The sequence below is a fragment of the Hypanus sabinus genome (assembly GCF_030144855.1).
Source record: "Hypanus sabinus isolate sHypSab1 chromosome 5 unlocalized genomic scaffold, sHypSab1.hap1 SUPER_5_unloc_1, whole genome shotgun sequence".
Classification (NCBI taxonomy): Eukaryota; Metazoa; Chordata; class Chondrichthyes; order Myliobatiformes; family Dasyatidae; genus Hypanus; species Hypanus sabinus.
The window spans coordinates 65955-83086 of NW_026778917.1; the positions used below are offsets into that span (position 1 = coordinate 65955).

Below are 17132 nucleotides of genomic sequence, written 5' to 3' on the forward strand. Positions count from 1 at the left end.
CAAGGGACCCGTAAAGCCCGAAGAAGGTGCAGAATGGACTTGCGTCCAGGGAGAAGACCCGATGGTGCTAAAGCTCAAAAGACGGACAGATTGAACTTTGGGACTGTAATGTATATACTGCTATTGTTGAGAAGCGCTGAAGGGGGATGTGATAAGTGCAGGACGACGGTAAGGGTGGGCATAACGGTTTTTCCAGGGTCCTTTGTATCACACTCGCATGTAAACGAGAAATGTTATGACTACAACAAAAAGGAGGAGTATGTGGAAAGTTTAATCTAACCAACTGCTGCTGAAAGATAGATGACAACGGAAAGGTGGTTCAAAAAAATATCAGATAAAATAAGGAAACTAGCCCACGTGCCGGTACAGACCTGGAAGCCGCTGGGGTATTGGGACTGGCTGGACGGATGGTTGAAAGGAGGCTGGTGGCGAACCGCTTTAGGGGTTATAGGAGGGGGATTGATGGTCCTCCTTCTGCTACCATGTCTGATCCCCTGCTTGCGGGAGCTAGTAGCTCGGGTGGCAAGACAAGTCATGCAACCAGGGGCCCCAGCTGATCCTGTTCAGGTACTCCTACAAAGGGAAATAGAGCTAGAGGAAGAAGCCTATGTAAACCCGTGGCAAAAGCCCAACTGATAGCACATTCTAAAAAGAAAAAGGGTGGATTGAGAGAAATGATTCTTAAGGAGTCCATTTAGAATGTGCTGACACAGAAAGAACGTGCAAAGCAACTTGCAGGGCAACGTATAAACCAATTTGCAAAATCAGGATGAAACAATAGCTTGCTGATTAAAGAAGCGATACGGGTAACGGGAAGACATGCTTAACGGTTGAACAATAACGGTGTTAATGCGCTGAGGCTGATAAGTGGGCCAAAGGGGTAATCACATTTGTAATTTTGTAATGAGATTAAAGAAGAATGTAGGGTATAAAAAACTGTGCAAAGTGTAATTCGGCACTCAATCTAGCAGGAGCTGGTTGGGTCCGACTCTGCAGACTCGAAAAATAAAGTTTACCGTTCTGCAAATTGCTGAGACTCAGTGTGTTTCTGACAGTTATTAATCACTTAGTTATAGTAACCTTTATAAATTGTACTCATTTAATCGCTTATGGTGTACTGTCTGTTTTTGAGCGACGCGGGGACATCACACAGCATCCACACCAGCTGATTACCCAGTTTGGCGGGGCCGAAGGCTGCTCCCCCTGGACAAGAACGAGCTGAGCGAGCCTGAGGCGACCAGGGGGTTACATTGTACAAATAAAACTATAAATTGACATTGTCATGAGCAACTGGTCTCATCCGTGACCACAATGATTCGTGGCTAATTCTTCTCTAGAAGTGGTTTGCCATTGTCTTCCTCTGGACAGTGACCCCGGCCATTATCAATACTCTTCAGAGATTGACTGCCTGGTGTCAGTGGTCACATAACCAGGACTTGTGATCTGCACCGGCTGTTCATACAAACATACACCAGCTGCACCCATGGCTTCACGTGACCCTGATCGGGGGCTAAGCAGGTGCTACGTCTTGCCCAAGGGTGACCTGCAGGCTAGCGGAGGGAAGAAGCACCTTACTCCTGGTAGAGACACATCTCCACCCTGCAACCCGATACAATAACCACTTACAGGAAGAATGCTTGGGACCTTGGGAAGGGAAAGTGGGGGAAAGGTTGGTGGGAGACCAGTTCCTTGAGTTGGGACGGGAGCGCCTCTTCACATCCTGACAGGGTACACCTACCTCGGCGTCGTTGACATAGTGAACCTCATCGAAAATGACCCACTCCAGGTCCCGGATCAAATCAGAGCCGTTGTACAGCATGGACCTGCAGGAGACACGAGGTCAATGGTTGAGACTGGCAGACCACACTGCCAACCACAGCAAATCTCACCTGCCTGCAACTGACTCGTTCACCTGTGCGTGCTGGGGACCGATCCTTGGGAGGGTGGGAGGACCCTCGCGAGCCACGGAGCAGGGGAGATGCAGTGGAAAACACCTCCTGGGGTGGGGAGGGAGAGGGTTCCACTGGATGGATGTGGGAGACGAGGGGGTGAGTGAAGGTTCCATTGGATGGATGTGGGAGACGAGGGGGTGAGTGAAGGTTCCACTGGATGGATGTGGGAGACGAGGGGGTGAGGGAGGGTTCCACTGGATGGATGTGGGAGACGAGGGGGTGAGTGAAGGTTCCACTGGATGGATGTGGGAGACGAGGGGGTGTGAGGGTTCCACTGGATGGATGTGGGAGACGAGGGGGTGAGTGAGGGTTCCACTGGATGGATTTTGGAGATGAGCGGGTGAGTGAGGGTTCCACTGGATGGATGTGGGAGACGGGGGGGTGAGGGAGGTTTCCACTGGATGGATGTGGGAGACGAGGGGGTGAGTGAAGGTTCCACTGGATGGATGTGGGAGACAAGGGGGTGAGGGAGGGTTACACTAGATGGATGTGGGAGACGAGGGGGTGAGTGAAGGTTCCATTGGATGGATGTGGGAGACGAGGGGGTGAGTGAAGGTTCCACTGGATGGATGTGGGAGATGAGGGGGTGATGGAGGGTTCCACTGGATGGATGTGGGAGACGAGGGGCTGAGGGAGGGTTCCACTGGATGGATGTGGGAGACGAGGGAGTGAGTGAAGGTTCCACTGGATGGATGTGGGAGATGAGGGGATGAGTGAAGGTTCCACTGGATGGATGTGGGAGATGAGGGGGTGAGTGAAGGTTCCACTGGATGGATGTGGGAGATGAGGGGGTGAGTGAAGGTTCCACTGGATGGATGTGGGAGACGAGGGGGTGCGGGAGGGTTCCACTGGATGGATGTGGGAGACGAGGGAGTGAGTGAAAGTTCCACTGGATGGATGTGGGAGACGAGGGAGTGAGTGAAGGTTCCACTGGATGGATGTGGGAGATGAGGGGGTGAGTGAAGGTTCCACTGGATGGATGTGGGAGACGAGGGGGTGCGGGAGGGTTCCACTGGATGGATGTGGGAGACGAGGGGGTGAGGGAGGGTTCCACTGGATGGATGTGGGAGACGAGGGGGTGAGTGAAGGTTCCACTGGATGGATGTGGGAGACGAGGGGGTGCGGGAGGGTTCCACTGGATGGATGTGGGAGACGAGGGGGTGAGTGAAGGTTCCACTGGATGGATGTGGGAGACGAGGGGGTGCGGGAGGGTTCCACTGGATGGATGTGGGAGACGAGGGGGTGCGGGAGGGTTCCACTGGATGAGGGAGACGAGGGGGTGAGTGAAGGTTCCACTGGATGGATGTGGGAGACGATGGGGTGAGTGAAGGTTCCACTGGATGGATGTGGGAGATGAGGGGGTGAGTGAAGGTTCCACTGGATGGATGTGGGAGACGAGGGGGTGCGGGAGGGTTCCACTGGATGGATGTGGGAGACGAGGGGGTGCGGGAGGGTTCCACTGGATGGATGTGAGAGACGAGGGGGTGAAGGAGGGTTCCACTGGATGGATGTGGGAGACGAGGGGTTGATGGAAGGTTCCACTGGATGGATGTGGGAGACGAGGGGTTGATGGAAGGTTCCACTGGATGGATGTGGGAGACGAGGGGTTGATGGAAGGTTCCACTGGATGGATGTGGGAGACGAGGGGGTGTGAAGGTTCCACTGGATGGATGTGGGAGATGAGGGGGTTCCACTGGATGGATGTGGGAGACAAGGGGGTGAGTGAAGGTTCCACTGGATGGATGTGGGAGACGAGGGGCTGAGGGAGGGATCCACTGGATGGATGCGGGAGACGAGGGGGTGAGGGAGGGTTCCACTGGATGGATGTGGGAGACGAGGGGGTGAGTGAGGGTTCCACTGGATGGATGTGGGAGACAAAGGGGTGACAGAGGGTTCCACTGGATGGATGTGGGAGACGAGGGGTTGATGGAATGTTCCACTGGATGGATTTGGGAGACGAGGGGGTGCGGGAGGGTTCCACTGGATGGATGTGGGAGACGAGGGGGTGCGGGAGGGTTCCACTGGATGGATGTGGGAGACGAGGGGGTGAAGGAGGGTTCCACTGGATGGATGTGGGAGACGAGGGGTTGATGGAAGGTTCCACTGGATGGATGTGGGAGACAAGGGGTTGATCGAAGGTTCCACTGGATGGATGTGGGAGACGAGGGGGTGTGAAGGTTCCACTGGATGGATGTGGGAGACAAGGGGTTGATCGAAGGTTCCACTGGATGGATGTGGGAGACGAGGGGGTGAGTGAGGGTTCCACTGGATGGATGTGGGAGACGAGGGGGTGAGTGAAGGTTCCACTGGATGGATGTGGGAGACGAGGGGGTGCGGGAGGGTTCCACTGGATGGATGTGGGAGACGAGGGGGTGAAGGAGGGTTCCACTGGATGGATGTGGGAGACGAGGGGGTGAGTGAAGGTTCCACTGGATGGATGTGGGAGACGATGGGGTGAGTGAAGGTTCCACTGGATGGATGTGGGAGACGAGGGGGTGAGTGAAGGTTCCACTGGATGGATGTGGGAGACGAGGGGGTGAGTGAAAGTTCCACAGGATGGATGTGGGAGATGAGGGGGTGAGTGAAGGTTCCACTGGATGGATGTGGGAGACGAGGGGGTGCGGGAGGGTTCCACTGGATGGATGTGGGAGACGAGGGAGTGAGTGAAGGTTCCACTGGATGGATGTGGGAGATGAGGGGGTGAGTGAAGGTTCCACTGGATGGATGTGGGAGATGAGGGGGTGAGTGAAGGTTCCACTGGATGGATGTGGGAGACGAGGGGGTGAGTGAAGGTTCCACTGGATGGATGTGGGAGACGAGGGGGTGCGGGAGGGTTCCACTGGATGGATGTGGGAGACGAGGGAGTGAGTGAAAGTTCCACTGGATGGATGTGGGAGACGAGGGAGTGAGTGAAGGTTCCACTGGATGGATGTGGGAGATGAGGGGGTGAGTGAAGGTTCCACTGGATGGATGTGGGAGACGAGGGGGTGCGGGAGGGTTCCACTGGATGGATGTGGGAGACGAGGGGGTGAGGGAGGGTTCCACTGGATGGATGTGGGAGACGAGGGGGTGAGTGAAGGTTCCACTGGATGGATGTGGGAGACGAGGGGGTGCGGGAGGGTTCCACTGGATGGATGTGGGAGACGAGGGGGTGCGGGAGGGTTCCACTGGATGGATGAGGGAGACGAGGGGGTGAGTGAAGGTTCCACTGGATGGATGTGGGAGACGATGGGGTGAGTGAAGGTTCCACTGGATGGATGTGGGAGATGAGGGGGTGAGTGAAGGTTCCACTGGATGGATGTGGGAGACGAGGGGGTGCGGGAGGGTTCCACTGGGTGGATGTGGGAGACGAGGGGGTGCGGGAGGGTTCCACTGGATGGATGTGAGAGACGAGGGGGTGAAGGAGGGTTCCACTGGATGGATGTGGGAGACGAGGGGTTGATGGAAGGTTCCACTGGATGGATGTGGGAGACGAGGGGTTGATGGAAGGTTCCACTGGATGGATGTGGGAGACGAGGGGGTGTGAAGGTTCCACTGGATGGATGTGGGAGATGAGGGGGTTCCACTGGATGGATGTGGGAGACAAGGGGGTGAGTGAAGGTTCCACTGGATGGATGTGGGAGACGAGGGGGTGAGGGAGGGTTCCACTGGATGGATGTGGGAGACGAGGGGGTGAGGGAGGGTTCCACTGGATGGATGTGGGAGACGAGGGGTTGATGGAGGGTTCCACTGGATGGATGTGGGAGACGAGGGGGTGAGTGAGGGTTCCACTGGATGGATGTGGGAGACGAGGGGGTGAGTGAAGGTTCCACTGGATGGATGTGGGAGACGAGGGGTTGATGGAGGGTTCCACTGGATGGATGTGGGAGACGAGGGGGTGAGGGAGGTTTCCACTGGATGGATGTGGGAGACGAGGGGGTGAGTGAAGGTTCCACTGGATGGATGTGGGAGACGAGGGGGTGCGGGAGGGTTCCACTGGATGGATGTGGGAGACGAGGGGGTGAAGGAGGGTTCCACTGGATGGATGTGGGAGACGAGGGGGTGAGTGAAGGTTCCACTGGATGGATGTGGGAGACGATGGGGTGAGTGAAGGTTCCACTGGATGGATGTGGGAGACGAGGGGGTGCGGGAGGGTTCCACTGGATGGATGTGGGAGACGAGGGGGTGAGGGAGGGTTCCACTGGATGGATGTGGGAGACGAGGGGGTGAGTGAAGGTTCCACTGGATGGATGTGGGAGACGAGGGGGTGCGGGAGGGTTCCACTGGATGGATGTGGGAGACGAGGGGGTGCGGGAGGGTTCCACTGGATGGATGTGGGAGACGAGGGGGTGCGGGAGGGTTCCACTGGATGGATGTGGGAGACGAGGGGGTGCGGGAGGGTTCCACTGGATGGATGTGGGAGACGAGGGGGTGAGTGAAGGTTCCACTGGATGGATGTGGGAGACGAGGGGGTGCGGGAGGGTTCCACTGGATAGGTGTGGGAGACGAGGGGGTGCGGGAGGGTTCCACTGGATGGATGAGGGAGACGAGGGGGTGAGTGAAGGTTCCACTGGATGGATGTGGGAGACGATGGGGTGAGTGAAGGTTCCACTGGATGGATGTGGGAGACGAGGGGGTGAGTGAAGGTTCCACTGGATGGATGTGGGAGACGAGGGGGTGCGGGAGGGTTCCACTGTATGGATGTGGGAGACGAGGGGGTGCGGGAGGGTTCCACTGGATGGATGAGGGAGACGAGGGGGTGAGTGAAGGTTCCACTGGATGGATGTGGGAGACGATGGGGTGAGTGAAGGTTCCACTGGATGGATGTGGGAGATGAGGGGGTGAGTGAAGGTTCCACTGGATGGATGTGGGAGACGAGGGGGTGCGGGAGGGTTCCACTGGATGGATGTGGGAGACGAGGGGTGAGTGAAGGTTCCACTGGATGGATGTGGGAGACGAGGGGGTGAGCGAAGGTTCCACTGGATGGATGTGGGAGACGAGGGGGTGAGGGAGGGTTCCACTGGATGGATGAGGGAGACGAGGGGGTGAGTGAAGGTTCCACTGGATGGATGTGGGAGACGATGGGGTGAGTGAAGGTTCCACTGGATGGATGTGGGAGACGAGGGGGTGAGTGAAGGTTCCACTGGATGGATGTGGGAGACGAGGGGGTGCGGGAGGGTTCCACTGGATGGATGTGGGAGACGAGGGGGTGCGGGAGGGTTCCACTGGATGGATGTGGGAGACGAGGGGGTGAAGGAGGGTTCCACTGGATGGATGTGGGAGACGAGGGGGTGAGTGAAGGTTCCACTGGATGGATGTGGGAGATGAGGGGGTGAAGGAGGGTTCCACTGGATGGATGTGGGAGACGAGGGGGTGAGTGAAGGTTCCACTGGATGGATGTGGGAGACAAGAGGGTGACAGAGGGTTCCACTGGATGGATGTGGGAGACGAGGGGTTGATGGAATGTTCCACTGGATGGATTTGGGAGACGAGGGGGTGCGGGAGGGTTCCACTGGATGGATGTGGGAGACGAGGGGGTGCGGGAGGGTTCCACTGGATGGATGTGGGAGACGAGGGGGTGAAGGAGGGTTCCACTGGATGGATGTGGGAGACGAGGGGTTGATGGAAGGTTCCACTGGATGGATGTGGGAGACAAGGGGTTGATCGAAGGTTCCACTGGATGGATGTGGGAGACGAGGGGGTGTGAAGGTTCCACTGGATGGATGTGGGAGACAAGGGGTTGATCGAAGGTTCCACTGGATGGATGTGGGAGACGAGGGGGTGAGTGAGGGTTCCACTGGATGGATGTGGGAGACGAGGGGGTGAGTGAAGGTTCCACTGGATGGATGTGGGAGACGAGGGGGTGCGGGAGGGTTCCACTGGATGGATGTGGGAGACGAGGGGGTGAGTGAAGGTTCCACTGGATGGATGTGGGAGACGAGGGGGTGAGTGAAGGTTCCACTGGATGGATGTGGGAGACGAGGGGGTGAGTGAAAGTTCCACAGGATGGATGTGGGAGATGAGGGGGTGAGTGAAGGTTCCACTGGATGGATGTGGGAGACGAGGGGGTGCGGGAGGGTTCCACTGGATGGATGTGGGAGACGAGGGAGTGAGTGAAGGTTCCACTGGATGGATGTGGGAGATGAGGGGGTGAGTGAAGGTTCCACTGGATGGATGTGGGAGATGAGGGGGTGAGTGAAGGTTCCACTGGATGGATGTGGGAGATGAGGGGGTGAGTGAAGGTTCCACTGGATGGATGTGGGAGACGAGGGGGTGCGGGAGGGTTCCACTGGATGGATGTGGGAGACGAGGGAGTGAGTGAAAGTTCCACTGGATGGATGTGGGAGACGAGGGAGTGAGTGAAGGTTCCACTGGATGGTTGTGGGAGATGAGGGGGTGAGTGAAGGTTCCACTGGATGGATGTGGGAGACGAGGGGGTGAGTGAAGGTTCCACTGGATGGATGTGGGAGACGAGGGGGTGCGGGAGGGTTCCACTGGATGGATGTGGGAGACGAGGGGGTGAGGGAGGGTTCCACTGGATGGATGTGGGAGACGAGGGGGTGAGTGAAGGTTCCACTGGATGGATGTGGGAGACGAGGGGGTGCGGGAGTGTTCCACTGGATGGATGTGGGAGACGAGGGGGTGCGGGAGGGTTCCACTGGATGGATGAGGGAGACGAGGGGGTGAGTGAAGGTTCCACTGGATGGATGTGGGAGACGATGGGGTGAGTGAAGGTTCCACTGGATGGATGTGGGAGATGAGGGGGTGAGTGAAGGTTCCACTGGATGGATGTGGGAGACGAGGGGGTGCGGGAGGGTTCCACTGGATGGATGTGGGAGACGAGGGGGTGAGTGAAGGTTCCACTGGATGGATGTGGGAGATGAGGGGGTGAAGGAGGGTTCCACTGGATGGATGTGGGAGACGAGGGGGTGAGTGAAGGTTCCACTGGATGGATGTGGGAGACAAGAGGGTGAGTGAAGGTTCCACTGGATGGATGTGGGAGACAAGGGGGTGAGTGAAGGTTCCACTGGATGGATGTGGGAGACGAGGGGGTGCGGGAGGGTTCCACTGAATGGATGTGGGAGACGAGGGGGTGAGGGAGGGTTCCACTGGATGGATGTGGGAGACGAGGGGGTGAGTGAAGGTTCCACTGGATGGATGTGGGAGACGAGGGGTTGATGGAGGGTTCCACTGGACGGATGTGGGAGACGAGGGGGTGAGGGAGGGTTCCACTGGATGGATGTGGGAGACGAGGGGGTGAGGGAGGGTTCAACAGGATGGATGTGGGAGACGAGGGGGTGAAGGAGGGTTCCACTGGATGGATGTGGGAGACGAGGGAGTGAGTGAAGGTTCCACTGGATGGATGTGGGAGATGAGGGGGTGAGTGAAGGTTCCACTGGATGGATGTGGGAGACGAGGGGGTACGGGAGGGTTCCACTGGATGGATGTGGGAGACGAGGGGGTGAGGGAGGGTTCCACTGGATGGATGTGGGAGACGAGGGGGTGAGTGAAGGTTCCACTGGATGGATGTGGGAGACGAGGGGGTGCGGGAGGGTTCCACTGGATGGATGTGGGAGACGAGGGGGTGAGGGAGGGTTCCACTGGATGGATGTGGGAGACGAGGGGGTGAGTGAAGGTTCCACTGGATGGATGTGGGAGACGAGGGGGTGCGGGAGGGTTCCACTGGATGGATGTGGGAGACGAGGGGGTGCGGGAGGGTTCCACTGGATGGATGAGGGAGACGAGGGGGTGAGTGAAGGTTCCACTGGATGGATGTGGGAGATGATGGGGTGAGTGAAGGTTCCACTGGATGGATGTGGGAGATGAGGGGGTGAGTGAAGGTTCCACTGGATGGATGTGGGAGACGAGGGGGTGCGGGAGGGTTCCACTGGATGGATGTGGGAGACGAGGGGTGAGTGAAGGTTCCACTGGATGGATGTGGGAGACGAGGGGGTGAGCGAAGGTTCCACTGGATGGATGTGGGAGACGAGGGGGTGTGGGAGGGTTCCACTGGATGGATGTGGGAGACGAGGGGGTGAGTGTGGTTTCCACTGGATGGATGTGGGAGACGAGGGGGTGAGTGAAGGTTCCACTGGATGGATGTGGGAGACGAGGGAGTGCGGGAGGGTTCCACTGGATGGATGTGGGAGACGAGGGGGTGAAGGAGGGTTCCACTGGATGGATGTGGGAGACGAGGGGGTGAGTGAAGGTTCCACTGGATGGATGTGGGAGATGAGGGGGTGAAGGAGGGTTCCACTGGATGGATGTGGGAGACGAGGGGGTGAGTGAAGGTTCCACTGGATGGATGTGGGAGACAAGAGGGTGAGTGAAGGTTCCACTGGATGGATGTGGGAGACAAGGGGGTGAGTGAAGGTTCCACTGGATGGATGTGGGAGACGAGGGGGTGCGGGAGGGTTCCACTGGATGGATGTGGGAGACGAGGGGGTGAGGGAGGGTTCCACTGGATGGTTGTGGGAGACGAGGGGGTGAGTGAAGGTTCCACTGGATGGATGTGGGAGACGAGGGGTTGATGGAGGGTTCCACTGGATGGATGTGGGAGACGAGGGGGTGAGGGAGGGTTCCACTGGATGGATGTGGGAGACGAGGGGGTGAGGGAGGGTTCAACAGGATGGATGTGGGAGACGAGGGGGTGAAGGAGGGTTCCACTGGATGGATGTGGGAGACGAGGGGGTGAGTGAAGGTTCCACTGGATGGATGTGGGAGACGAGGGGGTGAGTGAAGGTTCCACTGGATGGATGTGGGAGACGAGGGGGTGAGGGAGGGTTCCACTGGATGGATGTGGGAGACGAGGGGGTGAGGGAGGGTTCCACTGGATGGATGTGGGAGACGAGGGGGTGCGGGAGGGTTCCATTGGATGGATGTGGAATCATAACAGCTCACTCCCAGACAAAGGGATCAAGTTCCTTGTTGGATAGAGATTTCAGAGACCCACTGGACTGGTGTTTAGCTGCCCGGCAAACTGGATCAGAAGAGGATGGGGTGGAGGGGTAGATCCCGCAAGTAAGCCCCACCTGGATTTAACCTTGCCCCCCTTCGATAATTACCACTCAGCAAATGCTCTCTCCAGCCCAACACTGCCCACACTGACTCCTCCCAACATACCTGATTTAAACCACCACTACTTTGAACCCCTCCCCCATTTACCTACCCACCTGGGCGCCCCAACTTAACACTCTTTCCCGGCTTGCCCTCCACAGCAATGAATTCCACAGAGTCTCCGGCCTCGGACTAATGAAATCCCTCCACACCTCTGTCCATATATTCTGAGTATGTGCCCTCTGGTCTGAGAGTCCCTCCTCCAAATTCACTCTCCCTCGGCCTTTCAAAGGTTTCAATGAGAACCCCCATTCACACCCCCCAACTTCTCCAACTACCACTCTGTCAAACTGACACCCTTCTCCCACCACCCCTCATTGTCCCTCCAATCTGACCTTTCTCCAGCACCCTCTCAACAGGCCCTTTAGCCCTCGACTGTGCAATCCAACTCCAAGAATAACTCAAACTTTCCCTCCTTCATATCCTTTGATTTTTCATTCCTCAACGAGTCTAAGAGCCTCCAATCAGAAACCTGTCCTGTGACCAATCTAAAATCCCAGCTCACCCCCAAACCCATCGTCTCCCCAGTCCATCTGAGTCTCCAATCAGAAACCTGTCCTGTGACCAATCCAAACACCCAGCTCACACCCAAACCCATCGTCTCCCCAGTCCATCTGAGTCTCCAATCAGAAACCTGTCCTGTGACCAATCCAAACACCCAGCTCACACCCAAACCCATCGTCTCCCATCTATCTGAGTCTCCAATCAGAAACCTGTCCTGTGACCAATCCAAACACCCAGCTCACACCCAAACCCATCGTCTCCCCAGTCCATCTGAGTCTCCAATCAGAAACCTGTCCTGTGACCAATCTAAAATCCCAGCTCACACCCAAACCCATCGTCTCCCCAGTCCATCTGAGTCTCCAATCAGAAACCTGTCCTGTGACCAATCTAAAATCCCAGCTCACACCCAAACCCATCGTCTCCCCAGTCCATCTGAGTCTCCAATCAGAAACCTGTCCTGTGACCAATCCAAACACCCAGCTCACACCCAAACCCATCGTCTCCCCAGTCCATCTGAGTCTCCAATCAGAAACCTGTCCTGTGACCAATCCAAACACCCAGCTCACACCCAAACCCATCGTCTCCCCAGTTCATCTGAGTCTCCAATCAGAAACCTGTCCTGTGACCAATCTAAAATCCCAGCTCACCCCCAAACCCATCGTCTCCCCAGTCCATCTGAGTCTCCAATCAGAAACCTGTCCTGTGACCAATCCAAACACCCAGCTCACACCCAAACCCATCGTCTCCCCAGTCCATCTGAGTCTCCAATCAGAAACCTGTCCTGTGACCAATCCAAACACCCAGCTCACACCCAAACCCATCGTCTCCCCAGTCCATCTGAGTCTCCAATCAGAAACCTGTCCTGTGACCAATCTAAAATCCCAGCTCACACCCAAACCCATCGTCTCCCCAGTCCATCTGAGTCTCCAATCAGAAACCTGTCCTGTGACCAATCCAAACACCCAGCTCACACCCAAACCCATCGTCTCCCCAGTCCATCTGAGTCTCCAATCAGAAACCTGTCCTGTGACCAATCCAAACACCCAGCTCACACCCAAACCCATCGTCTCCCCAGTTCATCTGAGTCTCCAATCAGAAACCTGTCCTGTGACCAATCTAAAATCCCAGCTCACCCCCAAACCCATCGTCTCCCCAGTCCATCTGAGTCTCCAATCAGAAACCTGTCCTGTGACCAATCCAAACACCCAGCTCACACCCAAACCCATCGTCTCCCCAGTCCATCTGAGTCTCCAATCAGAAACCTGTCCTGTGACCAATCCAAACACCCAGCTCACACCCAAACCCATCGTCTCCCCAGTCCACATCCAGCCACTCCATCCTTAGCTCTCAGCCCAGTAATCCCAATACCAAAGGAGTGAAGGGAGAGAGGGGACATGGACAGTGAGGGAAGGAAGATAAGTGACAAGGAATGGGAGAGGGAGGGAAGAGAGAGAGGGGACATCGTACAGGGACAGAAGAGAGGGAGGGGAGAGAGAATGAGGAGACATGGACACGGAGGGAAGGAAGAGAAGTGACAAGGAATGGGATAGGGAGAGAAGGGAGAGAAGGGACAAGGAATGGGAGAGGGAGGGAATGGAGAGAAGTAATAAGGAATGGGAGAGGGAGGGAAGGGAGAGAAGTAACAAGGAATGGGAGAGGGAGGGAAAGGAGAGCGCGGACACTGGATGGGACCAGAAGACATAGGAGCAGAATTAGGCCATTCAGCCCATCGAGTCTGCTCCACCATTCCATCATTGCTGATTCCAGATCCCACTCAACCCCATTAAACTGCCTTCTCACTATAGCCTTTGATGCCCTGACCAATCAGGAAATGATCAACTTCTGCCTTAAATACACCCATGGACTTGGCCTTCACTGCAGTCTGTGGCAGAGCATTCAATAGATTTACCACCCTCTGGCTAAAAAATTCCTGCTCACCTCTGTTCCGAAAGGTCACCCCTTAACTTTGAGGCTGTGCCCTCTAGTACTGGATACCCCCACCACAGGAAACATCCTCTCCATATTCACCCTATCTAGTCCTTTCAACATTCGGTAGATTTCAATGAGATCCCCATGCATTCTAAATTCCAGTGAGTGCAGGGCGAAAGCTGCCAAACACTCCTCATATGTTAACCCCTTCATTAACCGGAATCATCCTCATGAACTTCCTCTGGACTCTCTCCAATGACAACATATCCCTTCTCAGATATGGGACCCAAAACTGTTGACAGTACTCCAAGAGCGGCCTGAGTATTGTCCACATTATCTGCCTACTTTTATATTCTATTGCCCTTGAGATGAATGCCAACATTGCATTTCTTTTCTTTATCTCTGACTCAGCCAGTGAACTAATCTTTTGGGGATCTTACACAAGGACTCCTACATTTCTTTGCACCTCTGATGTTTGAACCTTCTCCCCGTTTAGATAATAATCCACATTATTGTCCCTTTTACCGAAATGCATCATCACACGTTTCCCAACACTGTATTCCACCCGCCACTTCTTTGTCCATTCTTCCAATCTGTCTAACTCCTGCTGCAATCGCATTGCTTCCTCAGCAATACCTGTCTTCGTATCATCCGCAAACTTTGCCACAAAGCCATCAATTCCATTATCTAAGTCATTGACAAACAATGTGAAAAGTAGCGGTCCCAACCCTCACTAGTCACCGGCAGCCAACCAGGCGAGGCCCTCTTTATTCCCACTCACTGCCTCCTGCCTGTTGGCCGTTCCACTGTCCATGGCAGTATCTTCCCTGTTTTACCTTGTTATGCATCTTATCAAACATCTTCTGAAAGTTCAAATAAATGACATCCACTGCCTCTCCTTTGTCCACCCTGCTTGCTACTTCCTCAAAGAACTCCAACAGATTTATCCAACAAGATTTCCCTTTAAAGAAACCATGCTGACTTTGACTTAGTTTATCATTAGTCTCCAAGTCCCCAGAAACCTCATCCTCAATAATATATTCCAACACTTTCCCAACCACTGAGATCAGACTAACTGCCCTATAATTTCCTTTCTTCTGCTTCCTCCCTCTTAAAGAGTGGAGTCACATTTGCAATCTTCCAGTCCTCTGGGACCATGCCAGAATCAAGTGATTCTTGAAAGATCCTGACCAATGCATCTGTAATCCCCTCACCAACCTCTCTCAGGACTCTGGGATGTAGTCCATCTGCTCCAGGTGATTTATCCACCTTAAGACCTTTGAATTTGCCTAGTACATTTTCTTTTGTAATAACAATGTCACTCACTCCTGTTCCCTGACAGTCAATAGACAATAGGTGCAGAAGTAGACCATTCAGCCCTTCGAGCCTGCACCGCCATTCTGAGATCATGGCTGATCATCTACTATCAATACCCGGTTCATGCCTTGTCCCCATATCCCTTGATTCCCCTATCCATAAGATAGGGATAAGTCACAGTCCTCTGGCACACTGCTAGTGTCTTCCACAGTGAAGACAGATGCAAAGTGCCCATCAAGTTCATCTGCCATTTCTTTGTCCCCCATTATCACCTCACCAGCATCATTTTCCACTGGTCCAGTATCAACTCTCATCTCCCTTTTATTCTTTATATAACTGAAAAATCTTTTGGTATCCGGCTAGTTTGCCCTCATATTTCATTTTTCTCCCTTCTTATAAGCTTTTAGTTGCCTTTTTTGAGATTTTAAAAGCTTTCCAATCACCCAACTTGTCACTCACTTTTGCTACCTCATATGCCCTTTCCTTAGCTTTTAGGCAGTCCTTAAACCCCCTTGTCAGCCATGGTTGGTTTCCCTGCCTATATTATCCTTTCTTCAGCTCTCTCCCTTCTTAAAGAGTGCAGTGACATTTGCAATCTTCCAGTCCTCTGGGACGGGGAGAAAAGGGACACAGACAGAGAGGGAAATGAGAGAGAGGGGGGAGGGAAGAGAGAGGGGGGAGGGGAGAGGGGGAGGGGGAGAGAGAGGGGAGGGAGAGAGAGAGAGGGGGAGGGGAGAGAGAGAGGGGGAGGGGAGAGAGAGGGGGAGGGGAGAGAGAGGCGGGAGGGGAGAGAGAGGCGGGAGGGGAGAGAGAGACGGGAGGGGAGAGAGAGGGGGAGGGGAGAGACAGGGGGGAGGGGAGAGACAGGGGGGGAGGGGAGAGAGAGGGGGAGGGGAGAGAGAGAGGGGGAGGGGAGAGAGAGGGGGGAGGGGAGAGAGAGGGGGGAGGGGAGAGAGAGGGGGGAGGGGAGAGAGAGGGGGAGGGGAGAGAGAGGGGGAGGGAGGAGAGGGGGAGGGGAGAGAGGGAGGGGAGAGAGGGGGAGGGGAGAGAGAGGGGGAGGGGAGAGAGAGGGGAGGGAAGAGAGAGAAAGGGGACATAGAACGTGATAAGATGGGGAGGGAAGGGTAAGAGGGAAAATGGGATGGGACAGGACTGGTAGGGAGAGAGGCGGGCGAGTCAGAGAGACTAACCTGAGGATCTCTGTGGTCATGATGAGGCAGGAGGCATCGGGATGTAACTGCACATCTCCCGTCAGCAGCCCAACGTCTTTGAAGGTGTTCTTGAAGTCCCTGAACTTCTGATTGGACAAGGCCTTGATTGGGGATGTGTATATGGTCCTGCGGAGAGGATTCACACTCATTACCAGACAGAACTCTGCTGTCTTCCTTCGGTCCAAAGACGTTTGAGTTCGGCTTAGTTAGCACGTTAATTTGGTACTGGTAGCGTGGCAACACTTTTGTTGCACGTGTGACAAATTACGCTAATCCTCGTCTTTGAGTGTCTGGGGTAAAAGCACACAGCCTCGGAAAGAACCCCAATCACTGGTGACGCAAGGCGTGAGGAAGCAGGCGGGATGGGAGGGTCGGGTCTCTCACCTAGTCATGTGCTTCTGGGAGAGGGCAATGGCATACTCAGCGACCACGGTCTTGCCAGCAGACGTGTGGGCGGCCACGAACACAGAGTCGCGGGACTCCAGGCGGAGGATGGCTTGCTTCTGAAAGACATCGGGCTCGAACGGCCACTGGGGTAAGGCAGATGGAGTTGTGAAGAGTTAATTGCAATAGTGAGATCTTAGGGTCAGTACACTCCCACTCACCTCTGCTCCTCCCCCCTCCTCCTCCCTTCTCTCTTCCCTCACCTCTGCTCCTCCCCCCTCCCTCTTCCCTCCCCTTCCTCCCCTCTCTTTTCCCTCACCTCTGCTCCTCTCCCCTCCTCCTCTCTTCCCTCACCTCTGCACCTCCCCCCTCCTCCCCTCACCTCTGCTCCTCCCACAGGGCACAACACCCACACCCCACTGAACAATAGAACACACCACCCTGCCACAGGGAAGGACCCCTGCCCAACCCTCTCCCTCTCCAAACCCCTAAAGGGCACAATTCCCCCCTTCCTTACCCCCCAAATCACCACCACCTCTCCCACAGAGCACAATTACCCCCTTCCTTACCCCCCAAATCACCACCACTTCTCCCACAGGATGCAATTCCCCCCTTCCTTACCCCCAAATCAACACCAATGCCCCTCCCACAGGGCACAATTCCCCCCTTCCGTACCCCCAAATCACCACCACTTCTCCCACAGGGCACAATTCCCCTCCTTCCTTACCCAAACCCACAC

At 55.5% G+C, this 17132-nt stretch overlaps 1 protein-coding gene across 2 annotated transcripts in view; it reads right to left on the reverse strand.

Moving 5' to 3' along the window:
• skic2 (SKI2 subunit of superkiller complex) overlaps window positions 1-17132 on the reverse strand; it is a 159323-nt gene that overhangs the window by 61754 nt on the left and 80437 nt on the right. For both annotated transcript variants that reach the window (XM_059957481.1, XM_059957482.1), the window contains exons 10-12: window positions 16394-16539; window positions 15989-16135; window positions 1739-1823 (exon numbers count right to left, since the gene is read on the reverse strand). In XM_059957481.1, coding sequence (XP_059813464.1) covers window positions 1739-1823; window positions 15989-16135; window positions 16394-16539 — 378 coding nt within the window. The remainder of the gene's footprint in view (window positions 1-1738; window positions 1824-15988; window positions 16136-16393; window positions 16540-17132) is intronic.